Source organism: Bos javanicus, chromosome X (genome assembly GCF_032452875.1).
Source record: "Bos javanicus breed banteng chromosome X, ARS-OSU_banteng_1.0, whole genome shotgun sequence".
Classification (NCBI taxonomy): Eukaryota; Metazoa; Chordata; class Mammalia; order Artiodactyla; family Bovidae; genus Bos; species Bos javanicus.
In genome coordinates, this window is record NC_083897.1 from 88,096,960 (window position 1) to 88,114,858 (window position 17,899).

The window sequence follows — 17,899 nt, forward strand, 5'->3', positions numbered from 1 at the left end:
GCCATCATTTGTGCTGGTGGAGCATAGATGAGGGCTTCCCTGGTGGCTCAGTGGTAAAGAATCCACCTGCAATGCAGGAGCCTCAGGAGACGTGGGTTCGATCCCTGGGTTGGAAAGATACCCTGGAGGAGGGCATGGCAACCCACTCCAGTGTTCTTGCCTGGAGAATCCCATGGACAGAGGAGTCTGGTGGGCTACAGTCCATGGGGTTGCAAAGAGTTGGACATGACTGAAGCAACTTAGCATGCACGCATGCAGCATAGATAGCCTCTGACATGCTGTAGTAACACAAAGTGCCCTGTAGCATGTCTGGGCTGTGGTACAAGCAGGATGCCACTTGCACCATAAGATGTAGCAAACCCTATGACACTGGAGATGTCTTCAGGGAGAAGATGTGGCATGGAGTGGATTCTCGAGTGGGAGAATTATAGTGCAGGCCCATGGGGTTTTGAAGCAGCAGTAACTTAACTGATGGTGGACTGTAATGAGATACTAGTGGAAGGGAATGCACCAGCTGGTGAAATATTGCTGGTACTTGACAGGTGTGAGGGAAATGATAACCAGACTCGGGGGACTAAACACCATCGATTAGCTGAAGAAATATATGACATGCTCAGGGTGAATAATCACCAATTCAAAGCAAAATGTAGGGATTTCCCTGTGGTCCAGTGGCTAAGAGTCTGTGCTTCCAAGACAGGGGGCCCAGGTTGAAACCGTGCTCAGGGAACTAGATCCTACATACTTACTAAAGATCCCATGTGCTGCAACTAAAACCTGACACAGCCAAATAAATAAATAATTTTTTTAAAAAAAGCAAAATGTAAAAGACAAAAGACCTCCTTGGGTGTATTTAGTTCAGTCCAGTCACTCAGTCGTGTCTGACTCTTTGTGACCCCATGCACTGCAGCACATCAGGTTTCCCTGTCCATCACCAACTCCCAGAGTTTACTCAAACTCATGCTCATTGAGTCGGTGATGCCATCCAACCATCTCATCCTCTGTCGTTCCCTTCTCCCGCCTTCAATCTTTCCCAGCATCAGGGTCTTTTCCAATGAGTCAGCTCTTAACACCAGGTGGCCAAAGGATCGGAGTATCAGCTTCAACATCAGTCCTTCCAATGAATATTCAGGCCTGATTTCCCTTAGGATGGACTGGTTGGATCTCCTTGCAAGCCAAGGGACTCTCAAGAGTCTTCTCCAACACCACAGTTCAAAAGCATCTATTCTTTGGCACTCAGCTTTCTCTATAGTCCAACTCTCACACCCATACATGATAACTGGAAAAACCATAGCCTTGACTAGATGGGCCTTTGTTGGTAAAGTAATGTCTCTGCTTTTTAATATGCTGTCTAGTTTGGTCATAACTTTTCTTCCAAGGAGTAAGCGTCTTTTAATTTCATGGCTGCAGTCACCATCTGCAGTGATTTTGGAGCCCAGAAAAATAAAGTCTGACACTGTTTCCCCATCTATTTGCCATGAAGTGATGGGACTGGATGCCATGATCTTAGTTTTCTGAATGTTGAGCTTTAAGCCAACTTTTTTATTCTCCTCTTTCACTTTCATCAAGAGGCTCTTTAGATCTTCTTCACTTTCTGCCATAAGGATGGTATCATCTGCATATCTGAGGTTATTGATATTTCTCCTGGAAATCTTGATTCCGGCTTGTGCTTCATCCAACTCAGCATTTCTCATGATGTACTCTGCATATAAGTTAAATAAGCAGGGTGACAATATACAGCCTTGATGTACTCCTTTTCCTATTTGGAACCAGTCTGTTGTTCCATGTCCAGTTCTAACCGTTGTTTCCTGACCTGCATACAGATTTCTCAAGAGGCAGATCGGGTGGTCTGGTATTCCCATCTCTTGAATAATTTTCCACAGTTTATTGTGATCCACACAGTCAAAGGCTTTAAAAGCAGAAAGATATTTTTCTGGAACTCTCTTGTTTTTTGATGATCCAGCGGATGTTGGCAATTTGATCTCTGGTTCTTCTGCCTTTTCTAAATCCAGCTTGAACATGTGGAAGTTCATGGTTCACGTATTGTTGAAGCCTGGCTTGGAGAATTTTGAGCATTACTTTACTAGCATGGGAGATGAGTGCAATTGTGCGGTAGTTTAAGCATTCTTTGGTATTACCTTTCTTTGGGAGTGGAATCTAAACTGACCTCTTCCAGGTCATGGTGGAGAGTTCTGACAAAATGTGGTCCACTGGAGAAGGGAATGGCAAACCACTTCAGTATTCTTGCCTGGAGAACCCCATGAACAGTATGAAAAGGCAAAGAGATAGGACACCGAAAGATGAACTCCCCAGGTCGGTAGGTGCCCAATATGCTACTGGAGATTGGTGGAGAAATAACTCCAGAAACAATGAAGAGACAAAGCCAAAGCAAAAACAACCCCCAGTTGTGGATGGGACTGGTGGTGGAAGCAAGGTCCGATGCTGTAAAGAGCAATATTGCATTGGAACCTGGAATGTTAGGTCCGTGAATCAAGGCAAATTGGAGTGGTCAAACAGGAGATGGCAAGAGTGAATGTCGACATTCTAGGAATCAGTGAACTAAAATGGACTGGAATGGGTGAATTTAACTCAGATGATCATTATATCTACACTGTGGGCAAGAATCCCTTAGAAGAAATGGAGTAGCCATCATAGTCAACAAGAGAGTCTGAAATGCAGTACTTGGATGCAATCTCAAAAACGACAGAATGATCTCTGTTCATTTCCAAGGCAAACCATGCAATACCACGGTAATCTAAGTCTATGCCCTGACCAGTAATGCTGAAGAAGCTGAAGTTGAATAGTTCTATGAAGACCTACAAAACCTTCTAGAACTAAAATAAAAAAAAAAGATGTCCTTTTCATTATATGGGACTGGAATGCAAAAGTAGGAAGTCAAGAAATACCTGGAGTAACAGGCAAATTTGGCCTTGGAGTACAGAATGAAGCAAGGCAAAGGCTAACAGAGTTTTGCCAAGAGAAGGCACTGGTCATAACAAACACCCTCTTCCAACAACACAAGAGAAGACTCTACACATGGACATCACCAGATGGTCAACACTGAAATCAGATTGATTATATTCTTTGCAGCCAAAGATGGAGAAGCTCTATACAGTCAGCAAAAACAAGACCGGGAGCTCACTGTGGCTCAGATCATGAACTCTTTATTGCCAAATTCAGACTTAAATTGAAGAAAGTAGGGAAAACCACTAGACCATTCAGGTATGACCTAAATCAAATCCCTAATGATTATACAGTGGAAGTGAGAAATAGATTTAAGGGACTAGATCTCATAGACAGAATGCCTAATGAATTATGGATGGAGGTTCATGACATTGTACAGCAGACAGGAATCAGACCATCCCTAAGAAAAAGAAATGAAAAAAATCAAAATGTCTGTCTAAGAAGGTCTTACAAATAGCTGTGAAAAGAAGAAAAGCAAAAAAGCAAAGGAGAAAAGGAAAGATATAAGCATCTGAATGCAGAGTTCCAAATAGCAAGGAGAGATAAGAAAGCCTTCCTCAGTGATCAGTGCAAAGAAATAGAGGAAAAGACTAGAATGGGAAAGACTAGAGATCTCTTCAAGAAAATTAGAGATACCAAGGGAACATCTCATGCAAAGATGGGCTCAATAAAGAACAGAAATGGTATGGACCTAACAGAAGCAGAAGATATTAAGAAGTGGCAAGAATACACAGAAGAACTGTACAAAAAAGATCTTCACAACCCAGATAATCACCATGGTGTGATCACTCACCTAGAGCCAGACATCCTGGAATGTGAAGTCAAGTGGGCCTTCGGAAGCATCACTATGAACAAAGCTAGTGGAGGTGATGGAATTCCAGTTGAGCTATTTCAGATCCTAAAAGATGATGCTGTGAAAGTGCTGCATTCAATATGGCAGCAAATTTGGGTATATTTAAGGAAACCTCAATCTTCTGTGACCAGAGGGCAGACAGAGGAGAAGATCAGACTTAGGACTTAACTGTAAGGGTAGCAGAACTTCAGAGAAGGTTGAATTCTCAGGCCCAGTACATCCCCTATTCCATGCTCAGGGGCCTAATAGGACATGAGTGGAGCCCTGAGATTGGGATGGAGATATCTGGGAAGATGCATTTAACACCCTGACCTTACAGATTCACCTGAACCCACTGGGTCTACAGAAGTAGCCCACTTCTCCTTGTTAGAATATAGACCTTCCCTTTGCTCGAAGATGATGCACAGGCCTTGAGTGAAGCATGTGCCTTATAAAACAATTCTTCTTCCTCTCAGAATCAACTTCCCTTCCCCTCCTGGCAACTAGATTAATAACCAGGGTCAAATCCTAGCACAACTTGACTGGAGAGGTTCTCAGCTTGCAAAGGAAGGAAAGGAATGATATGTGGAAGCTGAAGAATTTGGCTAACATGTATTGGCAGGAGCTGGAAAAGCATGCCTGAGACTGGATGCTGAGGACAATGGATCAAGGGAATGAAGCATGAACTTGGAGCACTGTCCCAGGACACAGAACTTAAAACCACGGTAAGGACTCTAGGAAATGTTGCTGATACAATTTTTGGATGACTTGTGGAAGCCTGGCAAGAATAGTGGCCCACACCAAGTGAAGTAGAAACACCAGACTTCAATGGCAGATTGTGGAAGAAAGGATCAAAGGGCTCAGAGAAGCTGATGTGTTAGAGAAGATACACTACTCCAGTATGGAAAACCAACTAGCTGACTATATTCTATGGGAGGGCCCAGAGCATATACCCAAATTACAAATGAGGGATATGTTGGTGAGAGTAGCACCAGACATGTTGAGAAGCACAGTAGAAGGAAGGTCATAAATGAAGTCCCAGCCCAGTTCCTGCTCACAGTGGGTACACTGGGTCCACAGGTCTACCTAGTGATCACTTTCCCAGCTCACAAACACCTAATTGGAATGGACATATCTGTAGTTTTCAGAACCCCTACATGAGTTCCTTGGCCTATGGGGGAAGAGCTATGGTAGCTGGGAAGTTCAAATGGATGCCTTGGAAACTATTGCTGCCTTCCCTGAGCAAAGCTATAAATCAAAGACAATATTGTATCTATCCTAAGGGTGATGGTAGAAACTAGTGTCCCTTTGAAAGATCCAAAGGATGCAGGGGTGTTAGTCCCATCATGTATATGTGCTTAGTTGCTCAGTCATGTCTGATTCTTTGTGACCCCATGGACTATAGCCTGCCACACTCCTCTGTCCATGGGGATTCTCCAGGCAAGAATACTAGAGTGGGTTGCCATGCCCTCCTCTAGGGGATCTTCCCAACCCAGGGATCAAACCCAGGTCTCCTACATTGCAGGTGGATTCCTTACTATCAGAGCCACCAGGGAAGCCCAAGAATACTGGAGTGGGTAGCCTATCCCTTCTCCAAGGGAACTTCCTGACCCAGAAATTGAACAGGGGTATCCTACATTGCAGGCAGATTCTCTACCAGTTGAGTCACCCGGGAAGCTCAGTCCCATCATATTTCTGCTGAATTAACCAATTTGGGCCCTGAGGAGGCTGGATAGATCCTTGAGAATGTAGAATACTGCAAGCTCAACCAAATGGTAGTACTGATTTAAGCTGCAGTACTAGTCATGCTGACATTGCTGGAGCAAATGAAAAGATCTCAGGTATGGCAGGTGGCCACTGATATAGTGAATGCCTTTTCTATTTTGATCAGAAGATCAGAGACGTTCCACATTCATCTGGGACTGACCACAATATACATTGATGGTCTTGCCATAGGGCTAAGTTATCTTTCTCACCCTATGTTATCATATAGTCGAAGGAGAAATGGACTATCTGGACATCCCAGGGACTATCACATTGGACTACTATAACAATTACATCATATTGATAGGCAAGATGAGCAAGAGTTGGTTAGCACACTGCATTGGTAAGATACATGCACTCCAGAGGGTGGGAGGTAAACCCTAAAAACACTCAGGGTCCTGCCATATTAGTACAGCTTTTAGGGATTTGTGTGTCCAAGGTATGCCAGAACAGCCCCTCCAAATCATAAGGCAAAGCATTGCATCACACACCGCCCACTATGATGAATAAAAACACAACAGTTGGGAAGATTCCTCAGGTTCTGGAGGCAGCATATTCCACACCTGGGAATACTGCTCTGATCTATATTTCAGGTGACATCTAAGGCTGCTAGTCCTGAACAGGTCCAGGCTGTGGTGCAAGCAGTCCTGCCACTCAGGGTATATGATCCAGCAGATCCTACGATACTGCATTGTGGGGGAAAATGCAGTGTGGAGCTTATGGGATGCCTGATTGGGAGGCCCCTGGGGTTCTGGACCAAGGCCATGCCATCTGCAGCAGAGAATTACACAGCTTTTGAGAAACAAATCCTGGTACAGTACTGGACCCTGGGTGAGACAGAATTCTTGACCACAGGGTACCAAGGAACCATGTATCCTGGTGCCTGTTATGAGCTGGGTCGTGCCAGGCCCACCAAGTAATGAAGTCAGGCCCAGCAGCCAGGATCGATCCCAGACAGGGTCAAGCAAGCTCTCTGAGCAAGTAACCTGGATGCCTGTGTCATCCACACTGTTGTGTTAGTGCCTCCCTCAGCTCACTAAGATAACTCCTTAGAACCAGCAGATGAAGGGAGAAAAATCTTAAGCTTGGTTCACAAATGGGTTGGCTTGCTATGTGGGTGGAATGGACAAAAATGAACAGGGGTGATCCTATAGCCCCATTCAGAGTGGCCTTGAAAAACAGTGGCAAAACTCCCAAGGGGCAGAGCTTTGGGCTGTGCACCTGGTCATCTGTTTTGTTGGGAAAGAGCAGCAACCCAAGATTCAAATACATATTCACTGATGGGCAGTGGTAAATGGCTTGGCTGATTAGGCAGAGGCCTTGAAGGAACAATATTGGAAGATCAGGAAAAGGAGGTCTGGGACACCGAAATGTGGGTGGACAGATGGGATTGGAGATGAAACAGAGTGAAGATCTTTGTATTGTGTGTTAACACCCACCAGATAGCATCCACCCTGAAAGTGGCACTAAGCAACCAGGTAGCTAGAATGACTCAGCCAAATGATGTCAGCCAGTTTCTAGAATCAGCTGCCCCAGCACTGGCAGATGGGCACACATATGAAGTGGCAAGGGTAACAGAGGTGGAGGCTGAGTGTGGGGCCTATGGCATCATTGCTGAATGTCCAACCTGCCAGCATCAGAGACCAATATTGGGTCCCCAACACAGCACCATCCCTTAGGAAGGCAACCAGCCACTCTGTAGTGAGCTGACTACACTGGACCCCTTCTACTCTGGAAAGAGTAATGATTCATTTTGACTGGAATATTCTATATATGAGTTTGCTTTTCCTGACTATAGGACCTTAGCCAGCATCATTGTCCAAGGGCTTACATAATATTTGATCCACCAGTACGGCATCCCACACAACAGTGAAACAAACTGAAGGACACACTCCACAACCATGAAATCAACTGACATTTTATACTGATGACATTCTATACCACACCATGCAGAAGCTGCTAGTCAGACAGAGTGATGGAACAAATTGGTATATCCACAGCTAAGATTTCAGCTTGGAGGTGATACTGTGCAAGAATGGGGTACCATCCTCCAAAACACAGTATATACCTTAAATCAATGAACATTGTTTGGGCTGTGTTCCTTACAGGTAGAATACACTGGTTTGGGAACTCAGAGGTGAAAGTAGGAGTGGCCTAGCTTACCATCAATCCCTGGATCCACTTTTGGAATGTGTGTTTCCTGTTCCCTCAGGGCTCTGCAAGGTTAAAGGTCCTGATTCTACAAGGGGGAACACTGCTACCAGGGGACACAGCAAGAACCCCATTACACTCTAAGCTTTGACTGTTACCTGGACACTTCAGGTTTCACAAGCCAATGGATAAGAAGATGAGTCTGTCTCAGCAGGCGCATAGACCCTGATCATCAGGAGATAGTCGCTGTTTTTTAGTTGCTAAGTCGTGCCTGACTCTTTGCAATCCCATGGACTGTAGCCTGCCAGGTTCCTCTGTCCATGGGATTTCCCAGGCAGGAGTATTGGTGTGGGTTGCCATTTCCTTCTCCAGGGGATCTTCCCAACCCAGGGATTGAACCCAAGTCTCCTACATTAGCAGGTTGATTCTTTACCATTGAGCCACCAGGGAAGCCCAGGAGTTGATAGGGCTGCCATTAAACAATGAGGGCAGGGAGGAATATATCTGGCCCCCGGGCTATCTGCTTTGACATTTTGTTGGTATTTCTTATTCAACACTGAAGGCAAATGGACAAGTACAGCAGTCATAGCCTGAGCAGATGGGGACCAGGAGCTCAGGGATCCCTCAAGGATGAGGATCACTCACCAGGTAAGTCACTGTGACCAAGAGAGGTGCTAGCTGAGGGTAAGGGGAATCTAGATTGTGTAGTACAGGAAGGAAACAATGTATCATTTATTTATGCCACATTTATCAAACTACAGTGGAGGCTGTAGTTTGTCCCACTAACTGTGTTCTTTCAAGTGCACTCCAGAAAACAAGACCAATTAGAATCCTAGAAACTCTGTTCCCAGATGGAATGAACTTACTTCTGAAAAGCAAGTGAATCTGAGAAGTCCTGGGGGTTGCCTATGTGCTCTACTCAGATCTTCAAGTCCCTCCTTCTTGTCATAACTGTCCTACAGGTTCTGGGAGTATCTGCTGCTGAAGGCTCACAGTGCTGTCCATCACTGGGAACTGCCCCCTATAGCAGGGACTCACCTTCTGCAAGATTATGCCTTCCCCCAGAGGGCAACCTGTAGTCACTGACTGACTAATGCAGGACTACAAAAGCCTGGCCATCCCATCTCATTTGGGACAACTCTGAAGGGTCATCCCATCTCCAGAGCTCCCCAGATGATCGGCTGGAGTAATTGTTGCACAGCATCACAGCTGTTCAACCTTTCCATCTGCCAAGTCCTGCTTCCCCCACTCCTCCTCTGCAACACGCGTTGTTCCCAAGAGCTCTCCCCGATCAATCTGCACACAAATCTCAGAGTCTCAGGGTCTGCATCCAGGGAAGTCTAAGAAAAGAAGCCACAATAAGCATGTTCTATATATATATAATATATATTATATAAGACACATATACAGAAAATTTAATATAGGATGTCTTACATAACATATTACATATTATATATCATGTGTTGCAGTATCTAGAATGTATATAAATATGCATATAGTAGAATGAAAATTTCAGTAAATAATTACCTTTAATATGTACAATGGGGTCATATTTCCTATTCTATTTTATTTCATTTCATGAAAAGAAACATACACATATATATGTATGTGATACTATAAACCCATTGTATAACAAATATATTACAGAATACATATAATATATATGGTACACATTAATGATTATATTTCTTATTGGAGTAACAGTTTCACTAAATAATAATTCCACTTACTATGTGCAATGCACTCTCATTTTTTATTTTCATGTATCAATATTATCATTTATCATCATTTTATTTTCATTTCATGAAGAAAATGAAACACTGGTCACAAGCCAAGAGGTGACCTACAGCTGGAAAAACACTGGACTAAATGATCTGTAAAAAGAGGTGATGAGTCTCAACTCTGAGTTTGCAGTTTTAAAGCACACAGGACTCAAGACCCAGGAAGGAATGAGAGTGGTGCGGTTTGGTGGGGAAAGCACCAGACTGTACTTAGGTGTACAACCCCATTACAGAGTTTGCATGATTCCTTTTATTCCAGGCTGAAATCCCTAAGCTTGTGTGGTTCTGAAAGTCTGCAAGTTGGTGATGCAGAGTCTCTGTTCCTCGCACTAAACCTGGTGTGTACACAGGCTCTCTCCCTTTACCCATCCCACCCCATCTATACCAGACACTAAATAAATAGTTGCTAGGTTGACTGGAAGAAAAGACTGAAGTAACTGCTGGGATAAAGGAAGGTTTTCGGGATACAGAAGCGGAAGGGAAGAATAGTTGACAGAATTCAGCAGGTGCTCAGTAAGTGCTTGCTAGACAAATTAGAATAAAAAGTGGAAAATACAGGAGTTGTGACTATGGAAAGGGGAAGGGTCTTGTCAGTGGTCTGTAGATAATTAATAAATGCTTAATGGAATGAAGGAAAAGGCAGCAGCAACCTTCCTGGAGGGTCAAAGTGAAGAAGGTAAGTCGAAAGGAGGGTGGTTACTAAAATATTCCAGTGGATCTTTCCAAACCAGGGATCAGAACCACATCTCTTGCATCTCCTGCATTGGCATGCAGATTCTTTACCACTAGCGCCACCTGGGAAGCCCCCAATGTACAGCAAGGGCTTCAATAAGGTTTGTTGACTTCAATAGAGCAAATTTAGCCAGGACGATGGCATATGTGCGAGTGGGTGTTGGTGAAGGAATTAAAACACGTGTTCAATAAATGCTTTATGGATTGAAGGAGAAAAGAGTGGAGGAGTCTGCTGCAGGGATGGGAATGTTGTTGTTTGAACAGAAAACAGTAAGAGAGCGATAAATCCTTTTTGGATTAATTGGGGGGAAAGGGCAGTGGGGAAGATGGCTACTATATGGGAGAGGGTTCCTAGTCAGAATGCAGTAGGTACACATCGTGAGTTTTTGAGATTGTGTCATGTGAAAGGCAGGATGGAGATTGTTGAAGGAGGAATTAGGGCTACAGGAGGGGGAGAAGAGGCACTGACTATGGGTTCTCAGTAGTATAGAATAAGTGCTCATTAAAAGATTGTTGGGGCTGAGTGGAGGAGAAGGTATGAAGAATCCAACTGGTGGTTGGGATTAGAAGGAAAAGAAACGGAAGGAGGCTTCTTCCTAGTGTATTGTAGTACATAATAAATGCCTCCCATAGTTTAACACATCGAAGTATGCAACAACTATCTGTAGAATGAATAAATGGCTCTGAATAGAGAGAAATCCTGCTGGGTAAGGGCTCCTGGCAGAGGAGAGGTAATTAACCAGTAAAGAGCTGGTACTCAATATATTTAGGCTGAAGGGGACCCCTGGAGAGAGAGCTCTTGAGATAAGGGCAGGAACTTCCAAACTTGGAAAGGGGAAGTTGAGAATGGCTCTTATGTAGTAAGTGCTCAGTTAAGTGTTTATTAGCTTAAATAGAAAAAAAGCCCTTTGGGGTCTTAAGATTGGGAGAGGGAATCCTAGGGAGACTGAAGAGAGTGAGAAAAGGCTAACTCTTCTAAATTTGGTTCTAGATTTATCGAAGGAAAGGACTCTGTGGAGATGTTGTATGACTGGCACAGGTTATCCTAAGAGTAAAGAAGGGGAATCTACTTCCTACACACAACAGGTACTGCAAATGTGCTCATGCACCCACTGGAAGAAAAGCACTTTGGGGAAGAGGTGTGAATATAGAGCACACAGGAAGCACTACACACATGCTCACAGGAGCCGCTGGAGGAAAATGCCTTTGGGGGAAGGTGATCTAGAATCAAGCACCTGGCAGACAATGACCAAATGCTCACTGCATCCGTTAAAAGAAAAGGTCTTTGGGGAAGATGGGGGGGAGACTATGGAAGAGCATATCATCACTGGATCCACTGGAGGAAAAATCTTTGGGGGAAGGGAAATGGGGATACAGTAACTTGATTTATGTAAGCTTGATTCGCCATCCTTGGGAAGAAAGGCTTTTATGGAGAAGGCACAGAATCGGCACACAGTGGGTACTCCACAAATGCTCCAGGAGTGATTTTTTAAAGAGGTATATGGAAAGACAGATTGAAATGCTCTACACAGTAAGTGCAGATATATGATCACTGTATTAACTGGAGGCAAAGGTCTTTATGGAGAAGGTCTGAGGTTGAGTCATGCAGATGGTGCTCAATATATACAGACTGAAGCCACTGGAGGAAAAGGCATTGGGGCAAGGGTCTGGGGTGACATAAACAGTGGGCACTCAATAAATGCTTGCTGAATACACTGAAGGAAAGAACCTTTAGAGAAGGCTCACACCTTTAGATCAGGCAGTTAATAAAGGCTTGGTGGGTCCACCAAAGGAAAGATCATTGAAGAAGTAGTTTGAGAATAGGTGGTAGGGGAGGCACTCAAATGAATGCCTTCTAGATCTGTCTGTTGTAGGAAAAGGATTTAGAGCAGAGAGTGTGAAGATAAGCCTCACACAGTAGGTTTAAAACTGCTCATAGAACTCATTTAAGGAAAATATGTTTGAGGAAAGGGCTTGGGGATGGGGCATACACCAGGCCCTTAATAAATGATTCTTAGATCCTTTGGAGAAATAAGCCCTTAGGGGGACTGAACTGGGGCACACAGAAGGAATTAAATAAAAACTCACAGGATCCATTAAAGGCAATGTTTTGGCAAGAAGCTGGGGTGGGATACACAGCAGGCACTCAATCAATGTTCAGTGAATAGTTTAAAAGGTTTTTGAGGTGAGGGCTGGGGTGGGGTGCACTCTGGATACATGCTCACGAGATCAGAGAAGGTCTTAGGGCAAGGACTGAGGAGGACAAAACAGATAGCAAGCTCCCAACAAATGTTCACAGAATTCATGTAAGCCAAACGCCTTGAGGAAGGGCTCCCCACTGAGGCACACTGCCGGTACTTGATAAATGCTCACAAGATCCATTAGAGGACAAGACCTTTGGGGGCACGGACTGCGGGGTGCAGGGCACATCAGACTCTTGAATGCTCACAGGATATACTGAAGTCAGGTTTGTGGGATGGAGGCACACAGCAGGCGCCTGATAACTGCTCCCTGTATGGATCAAGAAGCCCTGGGTGAGGGCAGCGGGGAGGCAAGGGCGGGGCACACAGTAAGCGCTTCGTATAATAATTTAAAGGAAGAGGGTTTGGGCGAGGGGGGCAGACAGAGGGCAAACAAGCGGCGCTCAATACTTGCTCATCATGGGATGATCTGGGGACCCAGAACCGCGGGGGGACGTCCGCAGCAGTGGCTTACCAGTCGGTGTGGGGCTCGTCGATTACCAGCAGCACCCTGGCGGCGGCGCCCCCACGGCCTGCGCCCCCAGAGCCGCCGCCCACCTGCTCGCTGAAGGTGGCGGCCGCGGCCGCCGTGGTCTGCTTGACCGCATTGGACAGCGACGAGAAGAAGCCACCGCCCCCCGAGGACCCGGGGCTAGGGGCAGCCGGAGAGGCCACGGGGGCGGCCGAAGAGGCCCTCTCGGCAGTGGCGGTCGCAGGACCGGTCGTGGCCCCAGGACTAGGGGCAGCGGGCGGCGGTGGGGGCGGCTGCGGGCGCTGCAGGTCTGTCATGTACCCATTTGGCAGATTGGCCATGAAGTTGCTGTCCGACAGGCGGCGCCGCAGGTAGTTCATGGCTGCGGCGTGGGGCAGGGGGTCTTAGGAGCAGTCTGGTCAGGAGCCGCGGGGGCGGACCGCGAGGGGCCCAGGAGCACCGCTGCGCTCTCAGGCACGACACGTCTCTTCCGCTGCCCGCTGCAGACTGAGGCAGCGCTGAGTCGCCGCCGCCGCCGCAGCGCGGTTGGTCGCGCCCGTGACCCCCTATTTCGCGCCCCGTGTGGTGCAGTCCGGCTGGGCCGGCGGCAGCGCGGACGCGACCAAGGCGACTGCGAAGGGGAGTTTGTAGAGGAGCGGCGAGTGACGTCAGCGCGCCTTCAGTGCTGGGGCGGCGGCGGCGCGCGCCGGCAGGCGGGGGCGAAGGAGCTGTCCGCGGTGCTGAAGGCATAAGTGCGCAAGCGCCACGCCGCATCCTGTCTCCCCTCCCCCGCCTCCGATTGGGGGTGCGCAATTTGGGGATGGGGGCGGGGTGGAAGCCTGTCCGGAGGGTAGGGTGGGTGCGTCAGGCAAGCCTCCCTCCCTGTCTCATCCTGGTCTTCACATGCACTCGCACCCACACCTAGGACCCTCTGCGGATAGTAGGTTCCCAGTGTTGATATTCACCACAGGAGGCATTTGGCGGGTGGGAATGTAGTTATACTTAGAAACTCAAAAGTAGAGAAATAACCCCTTCACAGCGAGAGCCGAGGGTCACACGCAGTACTCTGCAAGATCAGTTTCCCACGTCCACATAGGCTTAGCTAGGCAGAGAGATGGATGCAGGGGTGGTGTAGCAGCATCAGACAGGTGGAGGTGGACACTTGGGTGGAGTGTACACTCTTGCCCAGGGTTGGGGGGCGTCCTGGAGGCACACTGGGAATGACACGTACGTGGAGATACATATAGAAATACACAAAAGTAGGGAAACATACGGAGGCATGTACAGAGATAGAACACACCGATCTAAGTATCTATACTGACACAAACAAGCCCAGGGTAATATTCATGGGCATACCTGCATACATGCACATGAATACGCCTACACACACACACACACACACACACACACACACACACCCAGAGGTACCACACAGATACACAGAGGCCTAGGGAAACTCACATGAGCATGCACCCTCAGACAAAATGCACCCACAATCATGGACAAACCCAGATCTCCATACAGACACATTCCCTGAAGTCTAGTCCTGACGTGTGTTCATCTCTCCCCACACACACTCGGCCAACAAGCCCCCATCCTTTTGCCCTGGACACAGTCAGAAACCATGATATCGACCTGGCATTGTCAGTGCCCAAGGCTATCATCCTCTGTACCAGAGAGCTTTCCACTGGCAAAGGCAGACCCATCCTAGGGTATGCAAGCTGTAGGTGCCACATGTTTGCCACATGGGCCACATGTGCAAATGATCTTTGTAGTCTAGGCAGAGGTGGGCTGTGAAAGCTCCTATAAGATCCTGATTACAGTGAAGACACAAATTTATTTAAAAATAATAATTCGCTGACTGATTGTACCCAATTCTCACAAAACTATGGAGTGGGTAATATGATTTCCGTTTTACAGATGGAATCCAAGAACTCCAATTCATTCTCAAAGGGTCATGTTCACTTTGTGATACATACTTTTTAAAAAAGAATGTGCCAGAAAGGGATGTCAGTGTGGCTGGAGCAGAGTGAGGGAGGGAGATTGTGGCAGGAGAAGGGGTCAGAGAGGTTAGCAGGGTCCAGATGGAGCAGGGCCTTGTGGGGCATAGTGAGTGATGATGGTGGACCAAGTGATATGGAAGAAGATATGGCAAGAAGTAGGCAGATTTGTAGTCTTTTCTGCCTGAAGAAAATACAGAGATAGAATACACCGATCTAAGTATCTATACTGACACAAGCCCAGGGTAATACTCATGGGCATACATGCATACATGCACATGAATACGCCTACACACACACACACACACACACACACACACACACAGAGGCACCACATGGACACACAGAGACATAGGCAGATTTGGAGTCTTTTCTGCCTGAAGGACTTTCAAATGAATCATCCACTTATTCGTTTGTACATTCTCCATTTATTAAATCTTTGGCGTGTACAAACAAGGTCATGGTGTGAGGTCTGGAGTCGGAGTGCCTGGATTCAAACTGGCCCTCTACTATACTCTTGGAAAAGTGACTTAACATCTCTGAAACTCAGCTTCCTCACCTGTAAAAACAATCACCTGACCAACTCTAAAAGATAGGGGTGGAGGAGTGCTGTGACTTCTGCCAGGAGTGTCCTTTCTTTCTCTCTCAAGGATCACTTTTGGCCAAGGTCTCCAGGAAGTCCCCTCTCCCCTTAGGCTCCAACTGTCCATTGCCTCTGCTCCCTCCTCCATCCCAGCCAGCTTCAGTCCACCTGCAGGCCTTTGCTTTGGCCATTCCTTCTCTCTCCCTCATGGATGCCCTTTGGCATCCCACATTCCAGTGTTCCCCAGATGGGGAACTGCCCAGAAATTGGGTATTTCCCAACATTGCAAAGTATATGCTCCCCAGTTTTTGCTCAGTAATGGAAGCAAACAAGCTCTGCTGGGTCTGTGGTGACTTCTCTGAGGGACAGGAGCAGCTGCAGGTCTACAGACCTTTTTGGATCCTCTAGGAGTAAGAAGTCGGGCTCCTTAGGAGTCTGTCTCTAGACTGCCTCTTCCCAGTGGCCCTGTTGCCAGGTTTATAGTACCATGCCCCTCAGTGTCACCCCCTTCCTCCAGGTAGCTCATTTTCCAGAAATTAATTTTTTGTAGAAGAATGAAGAGTTTCCCACCCCCACCCCGAAGGAGTGTCTCAACTCTGCACTAACTTCATCTTCTCCAGCAGGAAGGAACATACAGAAGGGGCTCCAAGAATGTTTTTCTTTGTTGTGCACTGGTGAGCAGACTCTGAAACGCACACCCTTGACATATGTTTGTAATCAGTATTGTACCCATGTTTATGGGCTTCCCAGGTGGCTCAGTGGTAAAGAATCCGCCTGCCAATGTAGGAGCTGCAGGAGACATGGGTTTGATCCCTGGGTCAGGAAGATCCCCTGGAGGAGGAAATGGCAACCCACTCCAGTATTCTTGCCAGGATAATCCCATGGACAGAAGAGCCTGGCAGGGGTCCCAAAGAGTCAGACACAACTGAGCACACATGCACCCATGTTTATAACTCACAATACATATCCACGCCATCTGTGTATGTGTGTATGAGCATGTGCACACATATACCCCCACACCCTTATAACTCACACATTGTTATGGTGCACACAGTTGTAACTTCACATGCACTCCACACATACTCAATATATCCTTAATTCTTGCAGAGACCCTATAGGTCTTCCTATCACACATACACAAAGATATGTGCCTCACAATATACACATACAGCCAAATTTCCACTTTCTTATAGACGTATAACTTTCTCATACCCTGCAGTAGCAACCAGACTCCCTCACTCAGGCTCATTCCTCTTATGATAACTAATATTCATTGATTTCATCTTTACCCCTACCCATCAATTGATCCATTTTACACAAGGGAAAATTGACCCAGAGAAGTGAGCAGCCTGACAGACTCTGGGTGTCACAGATCTCCCATCTGAAGCCTCCCACACAAAGGCGCCCCTCCACTCACAGGACAAACTCCTAAACTCTGCTCCTGGCATGGTGTTTCCCAAATGTCTAGCCCATTACCTTGCTATGCCTGTTCCCTCCTGGGTAAAATGCAGATAATAATATTGACCTCATATGTTTGTTTGGGTTAAATGAATTCATGCTATGGAAAGTCTTAAAACACTACCAGGCACACATCCTTGTTCTCTTCACTGGGGAAATACATATTGCTCTGACTCTTCTTCCCCATCTCCCATGATGTCCAGCGCTATTTACACAGTAAGCGTTGCTAAATGTTAAATAAATGTTCGAATGAAAGGATCTCCCATTTTGGTCTGTTCCCTGGCTCAGATGTCTTCTCTACCAGCCTTCCTTCACCGGAAGCCCAGACTTAGCTCTAGTATACAGTAGATGCTAATAAGTGTTGAATGAATGAACGAACCCTAAAGAAATGTGTCTGAGTGTCTTGGGGGCTCCTCCTGGCAGATGCTGACTATACCTTCTCTTTGCTCCTGTCCCAGTTCAGAGCCCCTCATAGGCACTTCCTCGGTCCCCCATCCCCCCACCTCTGCCTTGCGGAGCTATTTGTCGCCACTAATTGTGGTGTTGGAGCTGGGCTGTTGGGAGTGGGTGGGTGCAGATGTTCGCTCTGCGGGGCTCCAACCCCAGCCACGCCTCTTTGCCGGATTGACGCAGAATCTGCCAGCTGAGGGAGCCTTTAGTAGGGAGAAGGAAAACAAGCACTCCAGCCAATCAGAAAGTGCCTGCCAAGGCATATAGCCAATCAGAAAGCTCATAAATCAGAGCTCTGCAGAGGGACGTGCTGGGTGCCCCAGGGCACTGACAGAGAAGGGGGCAGACATCAAGGCTACAGCAGGGATGAGTATTCGGATACGCACCTTCACTTCCGTCATACCGTGGCCACAGTGGAAAGTACTGTTTTCCACCACAGGCCACTGCGACTTCGCCTGTGCTGCGCTCTTTGGCC

General features: G+C 46.7%; 1 protein-coding gene across 2 annotated transcripts in view; it reads right to left on the reverse strand.

The window, feature by feature from the left end:
• The window catches only part of SYN1 (synapsin I), a 55,232-nt gene extending 41,777 nt beyond the window's left edge, over positions 1 to 13,455 (reverse strand). For both annotated transcript variants that reach the window (XM_061409923.1, XM_061409922.1), the window contains exon 1: positions 12,937 to 13,455. In XM_061409923.1, the coding sequence (XP_061265907.1) occupies positions 12,937 to 13,313 (377 nt within the window). In that variant the 5' untranslated portion in view covers positions 13,314 to 13,455. The remainder of the gene's footprint in view (positions 1 to 12,936) is intronic.
• Between the last annotated feature and the right edge of the window lie 4,444 nt (positions 13,456 to 17,899).